Source organism: Amborella trichopoda, chromosome 8 (genome assembly GCF_054954075.1).
Source record: "Amborella trichopoda isolate Santa Cruz 75 chromosome 8, AtrichopodaSantaCruz75HAP2 v2.0, whole genome shotgun sequence".
Classification (NCBI taxonomy): domain Eukaryota; kingdom Viridiplantae; phylum Streptophyta; class Magnoliopsida; order Amborellales; family Amborellaceae; genus Amborella; species Amborella trichopoda.
Genome location: NC_142343.1, coordinates 6,157,862 through 6,170,612, shown reverse-complemented (window position 1 = coordinate 6,170,612; position 12,751 = coordinate 6,157,862). Strand labels below are relative to the sequence as shown.

The following is a 12,751-nucleotide window of genomic DNA, read 5'->3' as shown; positions in this document are numbered from 1 at the left end:
GATTCTCCTCATAAGAGAACCTCCATTTTGAGAGAGAAGATGTGGTTTGTTGAGTTAAAGATGCCTTCTCATAGCCTAATACTTGGATGGAATAGCGATAAGCAGTGGGTTCGATGTTTTGCAAAAAAAAGTCGATTATATCTCAACCTTTTCATGTGTGTTTTAATCCAATGCTAACTGCAAAAAAACCTGTTGCACGATAAGAATAACTCAAATGTAATCCCAAATTCATATGTGATTGAATATATGAACATTAGAGTGCATGGAACAATTATAATCATATTCATATATAGTTGAATGTAATCTAAAGGAACCTCCTTTACTGTCTCTTTTCATTGCAATTCACATTCATATGTAGTCTGAATGCAATCTGAAGGAACCTCCTTTCCTATCTCTTTTCCTTACAATTTCTTGGTCCCTGCACTACTCTCTCTACTTTCTTTTGTAAGATCTGTCCATCTAAGGGTGGGAGAAAGAGTAGGAAGTATCACCTCATTAAATGGGAGGATGCCAACAACCAAATATGAACGGAGGCCTCGGGTTTATAAAACTAATAGACATGAATGACACCCTACTTAACGTGCTGCTAAATGGAAGGATCTTATCAACGTTCATAAATGATAAATCATAAAACAGACTACCAAATTGAAAAAATTGGGTGCTATTATATACCTTTGTATTGGCTAAGATTATGAGCCGGTTATAAGTGAACTCAACCGTTGACCTCCGCCACAGGGTAAACCACCACCTCTAGGTCCTCCCTCACTGATTCTACAATAAAGGCCAACAATAGACAATAACTCCGACATGAACACAGCTTACACCAAATGGTGATGAAGATGTAGTCTAGAACTCACCTGCCTGTGGAAGGTCATGTTTGAGAAATATAGCATTGATGATGGTGGCCAACTCGGACAATACCACCACGAAAGTCTTTAGGGTGTGGAGAGACTAAACAGTTTTAGACCTTGTTAATATCATGTGCATTCAAGAATTTGTTCATGCCACGATCCATTCAACTTAGTAGCAAGGATTGATCAATAGCTAATCCATTTCCAATTAGCTGATCCTCAAAACAAAGTAAACAACGAGCTGATCCACTTCCAACAAACCGATTCACTACAATAGTTCCTTTACTTATTATTTTCAGTATTGTAGTGGATCAGCTCGTTGGAAGTGATTATTGCATGCAATGATCATTATCACTATCACTACTATTAAAGCAACTTACATAATAGCCGTAGAGGAAAACAAGGAGGACATAGTGAACCGGGCTGAGGTCGTGGTGTTAGCACTTAGCACCACATGAGCCTCAGCTATCGGTCTAGCGTTTTATTCCTATTGATGTATTTGAAAGTCATTAACTATTTTTAGAAGGTGTAGGGCCTATATTCCCCACTTATCGACCTAAAAAAAACCAATTTTTAGATACCCATCCCCCCAAATGAATTTTGTAGACATCCTCCCCCCAATACTTTAGTATCACACCCTAGACTCAAACACCGTTTTTTCTTATATTCATCCCTCAATCAAAAATTCAAAAAATTTGAGATTGTATTATTCTCCTCTCGCACTCTCTCTATCCACCCCCTTTCTCTTTCTCTCTACTTGCCATCTCCCTCTTTCTCTCTCTACCCACCCTCTGTCTCACTCTCTCTCTACCTGCCCTCTCTCACTTTCTTTACCAGCCCTCTTCTATCTCTCTTTCTCTCTACCTGGCCTTTCTCTCTCTCTCTCTACCCATTGGAAGGGATTGGGTTTTTTCTCTCAACCCATTTTTTTCCTCTCTTTCTCTCTCGATCTCTTTCAGCCCATTTTTCCCCTCTCTCTCTCCCAAAAATCTCTCTATCTTTCAATCTCTCTCTACCCATTTTTTCGCTCTCTCCCAATCTCTCTCAACCTATTTTTGTCCCGTCTCTCTACCAAAATCTCTCTCTGCCTATTTTTTGTACTCTCTCTTGAAATCTCTCTAGAAAGAGCAAGAGAGAGGAGAGAGAGGGTGGGTACAAAGAGAAAGAGAGGGTTGTGTAAAGAGAGGACAAGTAGAGAGAAAGCGAGATAAAGAGAGGGCAGGTAGAGAGAGAGGGTGGGTAGAGACATGGGGTATAGAGAGCGTATAGAGAGAGTGAGAGAGGGCAGGTAGAGAGATAGGGTGGGTAGAGACATGGGGTAGAGAGAGCGTATAGAGAGAGTGAGAGGGGGCAAGTAGAGAAAGAAAGAGAGAGAGAGGGTGGATATAGAGAGCGAGAGAGGAGAAAGGCATTTTAGTCTCAATTTTTTGACTTATTGACCAGGGGAGGAGGGGTAAATACAAAATAAAACAATGTTTGAGTCTACGTATGATATTAAAATTATTGGGAAGAGGATGTCTACAAAGTTTATTTTGAGGGATATCAAGTAGGATATATGGGTCTTGTGAGCAAGCTTGGGTGCATTTGGGACAAGCCTAAGTGTAAGCCAAAGTGCAATATGTTTGGAAGATAAGTAGTAAAAATCAAAGGTATATTTTGACAGCCAAAGTGCGACAAGTTCATAAAAGAATTAAGTTTATCAAGGAAGGACTGGACTTGTGAAATTGGGGTAACATTTTAATTAGGGAAGTTTTGACAAGGTTCAATTTTACTTATGATTATTATATATCAAGAAGACTGCTCAAAATATACCCATGATATTTAGTGTCTTTATGGTTGTTGGAGAAAAACTGTGTAGGTGTTCTTCAAGTAGGACAAAGCAAATATAAAACAAATTGGAGATCATTGTATGGTCTTTGTGTGGTGGTTTTGAATCCTCTCTTCCTTTCTAGTTTCTAAAAAACCTAAATTTATGAAGATATTTCACAATGGAATCCCATTGTGATTTAGGTTAGGGTTGGGGGTTTATAGAAGAACAAACTTCAAGAAAGGGTGTCCTTTGAAAGAGAAAATAGAGTGTGTGAAAAATCAATTTTCTCTATTCTTGAAAAGAAAAAGAACAAATAAGAAAAAAAAAAAAAACAACAACAAAGAGATCTTGTCACCACGATTCTTGGTGATTAATGGAACATGGCTTTTCCAAGAAAATAAACTACACAAGCATGGTTTTGACGTTGTATGTAGTTTGATCTTCTTTTTTGCCAATTTCTTATCTTATTTGTATATACATGGTCCGGCTGCAAATACTATATACTTACTCTTAAAAGACCTACTTAGGAGAATTTTCTCAATCTAAGTTTCTGGGATCTACTTTAGAATCACTAAATGAGTATTTTCAAAAAGACAAAAAAAAAGAAAAAAAAGAATTTCTAACCACTTTGATCTAACCATCCAATATTTGGGTTATCTCCATTCAAACATATGTTGTTATCTTTTCAGGCATAAGCAATGGCCCTTTTTTTCCTTTTTTCCTTTCTTTTTTTTTTTTTTTTTTTTTTTGAGGCCAGTTGCAAGGTTGAGTAGATCAATCCCCAAAAGCTTCAAATCCTACACATAATCGAGCACAAGAGAGCATAAAATCTTTTGATTTCCACATAATTTTTCTCGACAGTTGTAAGTCTCTTGGAGAAGCTTGGCTTTAGTGATAATCACCAAACAAATATTGCGATTATCACTTTCTATGCAAAGCCCACTCTCTAAACCCAAGCTCCCGCTTTGCGTTTGAAATCTAAGAAAAGCTAACATGCATAGTCTTTCAGATTCCAATGGATGCGATATTTTTGTGATAGAGCGGATGTGTGTGTTTGCGTGAGCTGCAATTTACGACATAACTATTTGGGTTTTCCATATGAACAGCAAGGATTGTCCGGCTCTGCAAATTTGGGAGATGGAATAAAAAACAGACTGATTACAGTTTATCCCATTTTGTCAATCATGCTTACTCCAAAAGTAGTGAATTGTAACATTAAACCATGTTTGACTTTGAACAATGCCTAAATAGTGTCGATTCTTAACTTGTTTCCCTGGTAAGTTGTAATCTCTTCTGACAAAGATAATAATTTCATCGGAAAAGCTCATTCCAAGTGACTCACTTCTGAGTTATAGTTGTGCAAAGTTGTCCACTTTACTAATGTCAGAAGATGTCACCCCATTCTTCAATCTTGAATGCAACATGGAAATTTTAGAACTATATGGCCATGTACACTTTTGGAACCAGACACTGCACTCAAATATGGCAAAACATTTCACAAAAAAAAAGGAGTCTAATATTGGACAAAGTATACATAAATAACCTCCACAAGATAAATACAACAGCACGTACTTATTTCTCCCTCATGATCCTCATGGCCACCAAGATATAAAGTTGTAAAATGAGCTTTAGAACTGATATTCGCAACTGCCATTGTCGCTTCTGGCCGTGGGATCGAAGTTTTTTGCGTTTGGGTCCGTGCAACCCTCTGGTACGGGAATGTTCACTTGTTGAGCTGCTTTCCCTGCAATCCAAATCAGTTATAAACACCATGAGCTTCCTCCCCCATATCTTAAAAGTCCTTAATTATGATCATCTATCTCCATGCCATTTGTTTGTCCATTGATTTCTTTTAACTACTCATTCTTGATAAATAACTACTATTTTCCATCCACTACATATAGAAGCCAGATGCAAACCTCCCATAAAGGCCCTCTAGGAATAGGAGTGCTAACCATAGAAAGTTCCTCTCTTAATTGCATCTTCATTTGCATCTCCAAGAGCAGCCTCAGAAAGGTATTTGTCAGCCAATTGGACCCTCTTCACATTTTCTTGCTCTTGGACCAGCATGTGCCCATACTCCAAGAGCTTCTCAACAGTCATCCTGGGCTTCTCAAATGTTGGGGGGGCCTCCTTTGAGTTCACAAGCCTCTTGCCGATGCTCTCGACTCCAACACTAGTGACCCAGTTCCTTACCTCATCATCATAAACTCTTGCCCTGAGTGCACCGAAGAAGTCTGTACACACACATAGGGATAACAACGTTGTGAGATAAGGTTCTTCTAAAACAGAGAGACAATATAGGGCAAATATATGCTTATATTTAGTGAAGTGCAGTTTATTTATCATGAGAGTATTTGGTTCTTGTGTTTCTCCCAGGGTCTTCATGAACAAGTGTGCATGCAGGAACAAGTCCCTATAGTGTTGACAACAAGCGTGTGCTAGGACACACCCACATAATCATTTGGAAAAACTCAGAAAAAATAAACGCCATAAGTAATGATATAAAAGTGCATCAACAGAGTAGGGGAATTCTATAAACAATGAAAGAAAATTTAAGTTGCTCCTAGTTAGCATGTGCAGAACGTTTTAGACAATTTATAAATTCAAATTATATTTAAAGAGCAAAGGAAAAATATTTCTTTAGACTTGATGGATGAAATAAGGGGGGACTATAATTCGAAGGGGATCTAATGCAGACAAAATCTAGGTGTTCTTCACAACTTTACGTGAAATGATGAAATTGACATGGGGTTAGAATACACAAGCAACAATGCAAATGATTTTATTTTCTTTCCATGAAAGCAATGGGATTGAGCCTTTACCTATAGACTGGCCGGGGAAGGTGTCGACGAGTTTGATGATGTCCTCCTTTGGCACCTCGTCAGCTTTGAAAATACCGACGCAAACTCCAATACGATCCTCTCTTGTTGGAGCCCAGTAGAACTTCTCCATACGACCATCACGGATAAGCGGGGCATACAGTGTTGAGAAATCGTTACCCGTTACTATAATGGGGACCCGAGCATTATCTTCCTTGTTATACATTCCAGGTAATTGAACACTTGTTGGGTTATCAGCTATGTTCATGAGAGTAGCATTAACCATTTGGTTGTTAACTGTGTATTGGGTGGTTCCACCGAGCCTTCCAGCTCCTGCATCGAGATCATTGATGAAGAGGCAGCACATTTTTCCCTTCCTGATAATGTCTGAAGCCTCCCTGTACCTTTGCCTAATGAGCTTTGCGGGCTCTCCTGCGTTGCCACTTTCCAATTCTCCAGCACTCATCATAATGGGGCTGAAATGCAAAATTGATATTTTATGAAAAGTAGAATATGGGTAAAGTAAGAGAAAAAAAAGGTTTAGTTTTCCTTATATGTGTCAGTAAGTTCGGTATTTTTATATGTATGAGCAAGTCAAGTCTTTTGTATGTACTTGTATATGAGTTTCTTTTGGGTCCCTCTGTGGCCCTCCTTTGTGTTTCTTTATTGTTTGTGAGGAAAAGAATGCCAAAACAGTAAAATAAGATAACTTTGAATAATATCTGGTCTGTTTATATGTGTCAGTATTGTGTTTCTTTGCAATACCATCTTGGTTTCCTAGAGAAAAAATAGCTGGGTTTCTTCTGTGTTTTTTATCTGGTCATATCCTAGAATGTTCACATCAACTACGCACAACAGAGTATTCCCATTAACAGATCAAAAAGAAACAAGATGTAAGCCCTTAAAAAAACCGAGGATGGAAGAAAAAAACCGAGGATTTGGTTAATTTGTCAAAAAATTCTGCACACTATCCGAATAAAGAGGAAAGGCTGAAAAACCTATTATGGGAACAAGAAATATTAGGAATTATTTGAAAAGGTGAAATCCAAGCACCAAGAGTAAACCTCATTTCCTTTTTTCCAGTTTTCCTTCAAACTAATTTCTCTTTTACTGTTTTCCTTTTTATAGGCACGATGCATAAATTTGTTGAAAAAGTTACAAGCCACTTATTATTTCTTTTTGTTGCATTCTTTTTGGATGGATAAGGAGGGAATTCAAGTCCAAAACCTCTTTATTGAAGCAAACTACAGTTCAAATAAATTGAGGATGTTCAAACTGCCCTTATATTTTTTTAGTCTCAATATACCTAACTTGATGTCTGAATTTGGGAACGAGAAATGAACATAGAAAAAGTAAGGAAAAGAGTAAATTGGCTCACCTGATGCCCATCTTGGCGAAGACAAGCTCACATTGGAATGATTTTCCCTGACCTTTGCCTCCCCAGACACCCAAAATCAGGGGAACCTGATGACAAGTTACAGGTTGTTAACTTGAATTTCAATTTCTGTGTAATAGAGAGAGAGAGAGATCACCTTAATGTTTGGCAGGGGCATGAAGTTCTTGGCGAGGTGAACAACCAGCTTGTCCATGAAAGCTGGAGCAATATAGAATCCATCCATGATGTTATCATACCTACACAAACCATCCACAAAGGAAAAGGAACATAACCACTGAACACAATCTAAAGGTCCATGATCTTATGGTTTAACAGTGTAGGAAATCATGAACTGGGAACAGAACCCGGCCCTGTGCGGGGCCAAGTAACCCAGACCAGGTCCGACTAACCAGGCCCTAACCGTGCAGGTAGCCATAAAGTGTTTAAAAAAACAAAAAATATAAAATACCCAAAAAAATATAAAAAAATATGTTTAAAGTAAAATTAAACAACACACATCTAAATGAGGTTAAAAAAGTAGTAAAAAAATAGATTTTGAAAAATCAATTTGTCACTAGAAGTATTTTAGAAATAATCCAAAACAGAGGGAAAATGGAAATATAAGTACTCATGGCCAAAGCACTCTCCAATCTTTGTCAAAACAATAGAAAATATATAAAAAAGAAAAAAAAACATATTATAAATAAATTTCTTATATTTTGGATTTTTTTATAAATTTTTTAACTTTTTTTAAGATCCCGAGCTCAAACGCCAAACTTAGATGTAACCGAGCAAACCCGGCTAACTGGCCAGGTTAAAGGAAACCCAACCTAGTAGGAGGCCTAATTGGGCAGGTCAGGCAAAGGCAACCCCTGGTGGTTAGACCCCCTAAACCAGCTAAAAACAGGCTTCCCAAGTAGGCGAGTCCGTGTAGCGCAGTGATTAAAACTCAATGAGAACTTCAAAAAAGAAGCTCACTGTACAAAAGATCCATTCCCTGCACAAAAGTTACCCAATATAGATGCCACAAAAATTCAGGCCAACAAGCCCAGAGAGAGAGAGAGGGAAGAGGGGGGATTCACTTACATGCGAAGACCGGTACTGATGTATTCGTAAGAGCTCATGATAGCATCGTGGGTACCAGCCCCTTGTGGAGCTTGAAAGAGAGTGTCCACCATTCCCTTTCCTCTTGTAATATCTTGCTGATCATCAGAGATGTCATAGGCCAAACCCTTCCACTTATCCTTCTTGGTTTGCTTCTCCTCATCAAGCTCCGCAACTACTTTGAAGCTCCCTGTTTGTTGCCTCGAGTGGATCGAACCAGAGTTGTTGATCTTCTTCAAGCCGCTTCCTAAGAAACCAGAGCTTGGAACGGAAGGGCCTGAACCAGAGCCCTGCAAGCTCAGCTGAAACAGAGAGCACGTTTTATCAATACCCAACAGCCCAAATTTCTCAATTGGAGATGCAAAAACCATTCTCTCTCTCTCTCTCTCTCTCTCTCTCTAACTACTGTAACTCTGTATTATTGAACTTTATCTCCAAAAGCACAAGAAAAAGACAGTGTGAATTGAGATATTTATGGGGAAATTTTGATACTAAGATATCGATGATACCAATAAACACTACATGATTGCTAACACAAAAACCAAGAAACCAAACTCTCGAACCCAACTACAGAGAACTCATTCTCTCTCCTCACAACAACACCAAACTCTCAAACCCATCTACACCAACCACTCTCTCCTCAACAAATTAGTAACAGTCGAACCCCATTACTAAATATTTATTCTCTCTAAAATCACATAAACACCATGAATTCTAACACCCAGTTGACTGCAAATATAGCTGTACAGTAATCAAATTGTAGAGAGAGAAAGAGGCGAAACCGATGATATCAAGGTGGGGGTAAAAGGGGCGTGGAAAACAGGCTACCTGTGCTATGTTAATGGCTCTCATTGAGGCAACAGAGGTCGCCATGGATGGGTTGGTGCTCAGAAGCTTCAAAGCAAGCAAGTCTCAGACAAGTTGCAGAAGAAGAGATCGATTTTGTAGAGAGAGAAAACGGGCACAAAGCTCTTATAGAAAGAGAGAGTGGTGGTATTTGCTTTGTTACGTAATGGGGGGTGTGGTGACATGGAATCCTGTGGATTGGCTCACGAATTCTTAACGGCCACAGAATCAGGATTGGCTGAGGACACGTGGCAGACCCCAGGGCCAAAGATGGCTAAGGATAATAAAAATTTTGGATTGGAGGTTTCTAGTTCTATTTCTTATGAAGTGGTTGATAAGTTTTGGGTTATTCACCTCCACTCATATTTGCATTTGCATTTGCATTTGCATTTGCATTTCTTGAAATGTTTTAGGGTTGTTTTCACATTAAATTTGGGTGGGGATTAATTGTGGTGTGTTTATTGATAGGAAAAAGTGTATATAAGTGTGAGGCTCTAAACAATCAAATTAAATTCACTAGAAGAGGTTGTTTTGATGTTCATATAAACTCAAATTGATCATCCTCACTAGAAGAGGTTGTTTTTTATGTCCGCATATACTCAAATTGATCATCTATACCTCAAGATGCATGTACATGAAAAAAAAAAAATGGATTTCAAGTTTTGGACGTAGTGCATCTTGCAATGCATTTTTTGACTGACAATTTTCAAGTTTTCATAAATCTGCTCGATCTACACTATCACAAAACTTTCTAGTATTGAAACCACATTTTTCGACATTATTTTAAGGTGCACTTTACTTTGGTTATTTAGAGTCTCGCCTGTATACAAACTGCACCCAAAGCCTCAATAAACTCGGCATTGTGAGTGAGAGTCGAAATGTTCCATCTACAAAACTTCTTTCATATTTCCTTCATTGATGAACCCACAACCAAGATTCGAATGTCAAGTGAGATCCAAACCCCTAGATTAATGTGGTAAAATCTATGCTATGACAATCTTACCAGCCACCCAACTAAACTGGTGAGGCTAATCAAATTAGTTGGGTTGGGATTTTAAAAATAAAAATATAAATTTATAATGAAGAACTACATTAATTCTATTTAGCATGTTTAATAAGTCAAAATTGACAGATCCAACAAATCAAAATAGTTAAAAAGTTAGTTTTAATTGATTTTCATCAAAGCCCAAATTTCGATATGGTCTATATGCGTAAACGTCTATGCATCTTGATGTCGAGATGATCAATTTGAAGATATTTGAGCTTTAAAAGAACCTCATCTTGATGTCGAGATGATCAATTTGAAGATATTTGAGCTTTAAAAAAACCTCTTCTAGTGAAATTTTCCCTGTAGGCTCTAATTTGATCGGTTAGAGCCCCGGCACTATATAAACTTTTTCCTTACATTGCATACTTAAAATGTAATAGACAAACTTATGGCGCAGGCCTCTCTTTTTCGCTAGAGTCAACAGTATGGGCAAAAAGGTCAGTAAAATTAATGCACATGCTATTACGAGGTATGGACCAAGTGCCTAGGCTCAAAGTGCAAGATATATTATTAAAAAAGGTAAAATCAATGTCTCAAACGGCCACTGGTTCTTGAATCCAGAGCCCTGGTCTATTAGAATTTTTTGGTCTCGCCTTTAGATTTTCTATTGGGGAATCGAATTTCTGCCCTTTTTAATCAAAATTAGGCCAAACTAATTAACCATCTGCACCCTACATAATTCAAACCTAAAACCAGGTTTCTAACTAAAGGGCTCCTTGTTTTGGTTAATTTTATAAAGGAAAAAGGTTATATAAAGTGTCGATCTCATATTATAGAAGCAAGGCACACCTCAAAAACCTGATAGAACTAATTGTTTTTATACTGCAAAACCTTCTTATTGATAATTTTAACCTATGAATATGAAAAAAATAAATTAATTTCAAGTTTTGAAAGTAGTGTAGCTTGTAGCACATTATCTGGACCTCTATTTTCAAGAATTTTAAGTGTTTATAAATATACTCGATTTGCAATATTTTTAAAGCTTTAAATTTTATGATTAAGGATGAAAATAAATTTTTTAGGGCATTACACAAATGTTCCGACACCAAACTATAGGTTTTAGCATAATTTGAAGAGTCGCCTTGAATTGTTTGAGCTTGACACCTTATACAAACCACATCTACGGGGTGACTAGTAGAGGGTTAATAAAAGGTTTGCACGATATATAATGGCTGTTATTTCCTTCATAACAGCCATTTTAGTCTCTTCGCTTTTTGACAATACAAGTAGGTAAAAAATCAGGAAAACTGCCCATTATTTTCAAAATGGCAGAAGTAACGATTGTTAAATTGAAAAACCAACCCTTTCTATAAAATGGAATAATACAATATTTTTAAATTCTCATCTGCTCTGTCCATATTTCCCCTTTTTTTATCATGTTCCCATCTTTTCTTTTCTTTCTCACCCTTATTTTATGTTTTCCTCCTCCACACCATCATTGCTCTAACGTAAACAAAGAAGCCCATCCGTTGCGTTATAAACATATTTTTAAACTAGTCATTAAACATTATATAAACATTATAGTTTAGGATTGCATATTATAAGATCGGTTACTTTTAATACAAGAAAATCGCAATCACTTTTAACCGTATCAAATTGCATCGGTTGGGTTGTATTCGAAAAATTTATTTTGAACTTTGAACATATTCAATGATATACTTATAGTCACCCGATTTACAATCTAACAAATAAGAGTAATTCTAACATCCATGTACCAAAACTAAATGCATCTATTTGTGTGCCTTTCATGATAATTCAAGGTGACTTGTAGTTGTAGCTCTCCATTCTAACCTAAACAGCATGGGTTTGTATTTTCTGCATATCTTTCCACTGTATTCTATTTTGTGGGATGGTGAAACGGAGAAGAATTATTGGTGGGAAAGAGTTCAAATGTGACACGTGCCAACAAAGTACACGTCCAGTCGTTCCCCTCATAAAAATGATTGGCTCTGGTGTCTCCACGTGGATGGCTTAAAAGAATTAAACCATCTAATGGTTGGTGGGCATGCTTCCTGGGTTTAGAGGTGCAAACTGGTTTGTCGCTGCTTGTACTGGATAAATTTGACAAATTAGGAAAGAGGAAATGTTAATAATAATAAAAAGACGTTCATGTAAGATTGCAATCTTATACGATTGAAGTAAGGTGCACCACAAAAATCTTACATAAGAGAAGGTATCAGGATTGGATAACCTTCGAATTGATCATCTCGACCTCAAGATATATGAACATGAAGAAAAAGAGAATGCCAAATCCAAAAATAATGTATCTCGTAAAAAGCCAAAGATTGTCTATTTTCAAGATTTTTTAAATATTTGTTGATCTGAACGAACAATACTATTTTTCAAATTTTAAATTTTATAACTAAAACTAAAAATAAATTTTCAAACTATAATAAAGTTTCCAACACCAAAAAATCCCTAAGCAAACGCTAGAGGTGTGCCTTACTTCTACTGAGAAACCCCAAAAGGAATATAAGGGAGAAATTGGTATTGTACAGTAAACTTAGCAAAATGTAAAAAATTTGATAAGAAACTGTGACTAGCTAGACATTGCGTATCAAATTAGAGAGAGAACGCCAAGCCAAAATTCATGTAGAGAAACAAATTGGTGGAGTATGCTATAGGACGTGGGCGTACGCCTCAGGTAGATCCACCGTTTATCATCGATGATGTATGGCCACGATTAGTGATACTTTTCAGTTACCTGGGCAAGAGTTTATCCTTGAGTCGTGCTAAACACAATAAACATGAGTAGCATATCATGAGAATGGGGTTGGGGTCGTGGTAGTAACACAACTAAGGTCTAGGCTTTTATTTTTACCTAACACATTAAAAAACCGCTAAGGATTTCAAAAACGGATAAAAGCTCATTATCTCTACTGAATTACCTAAAAA

General features: G+C 37.1%; 1 protein-coding gene across 2 annotated transcripts; it reads right to left on the bottom strand.

Annotated features, from left to right (window-relative positions):
* Positions 1-4,116: 4,116 nt before the first annotated feature.
* Positions 4,117-8,927, bottom strand: RCA (rubisco activase). Of its 2 annotated transcripts, none has more exons than XM_011625832.3 (7): positions 8,791-8,927; positions 7,945-8,264; positions 7,016-7,115; positions 6,862-6,947; positions 5,487-5,959; positions 4,581-4,898; positions 4,117-4,405 (listed from the first exon to the last, which is right to left on the bottom strand). In XM_011625832.3, the coding sequence occupies exons 1-6, from the start codon at positions 8,833-8,835 to the stop codon at positions 4,612-4,614; spliced, it is 1,311 nt and encodes a 436-aa protein (XP_011624134.1). In that variant the 5' UTR covers positions 8,836-8,927; the 3' UTR covers positions 4,117-4,405; positions 4,581-4,611. The 2 variants fall into 2 exon arrangements, with proteins under 2 accessions (XP_011624134.1, XP_006846329.1); XM_006846266.4 differs by having other exon boundaries at positions 4,617-4,898.
* Between the last annotated feature and the right edge of the window lie 3,824 nt (positions 8,928-12,751).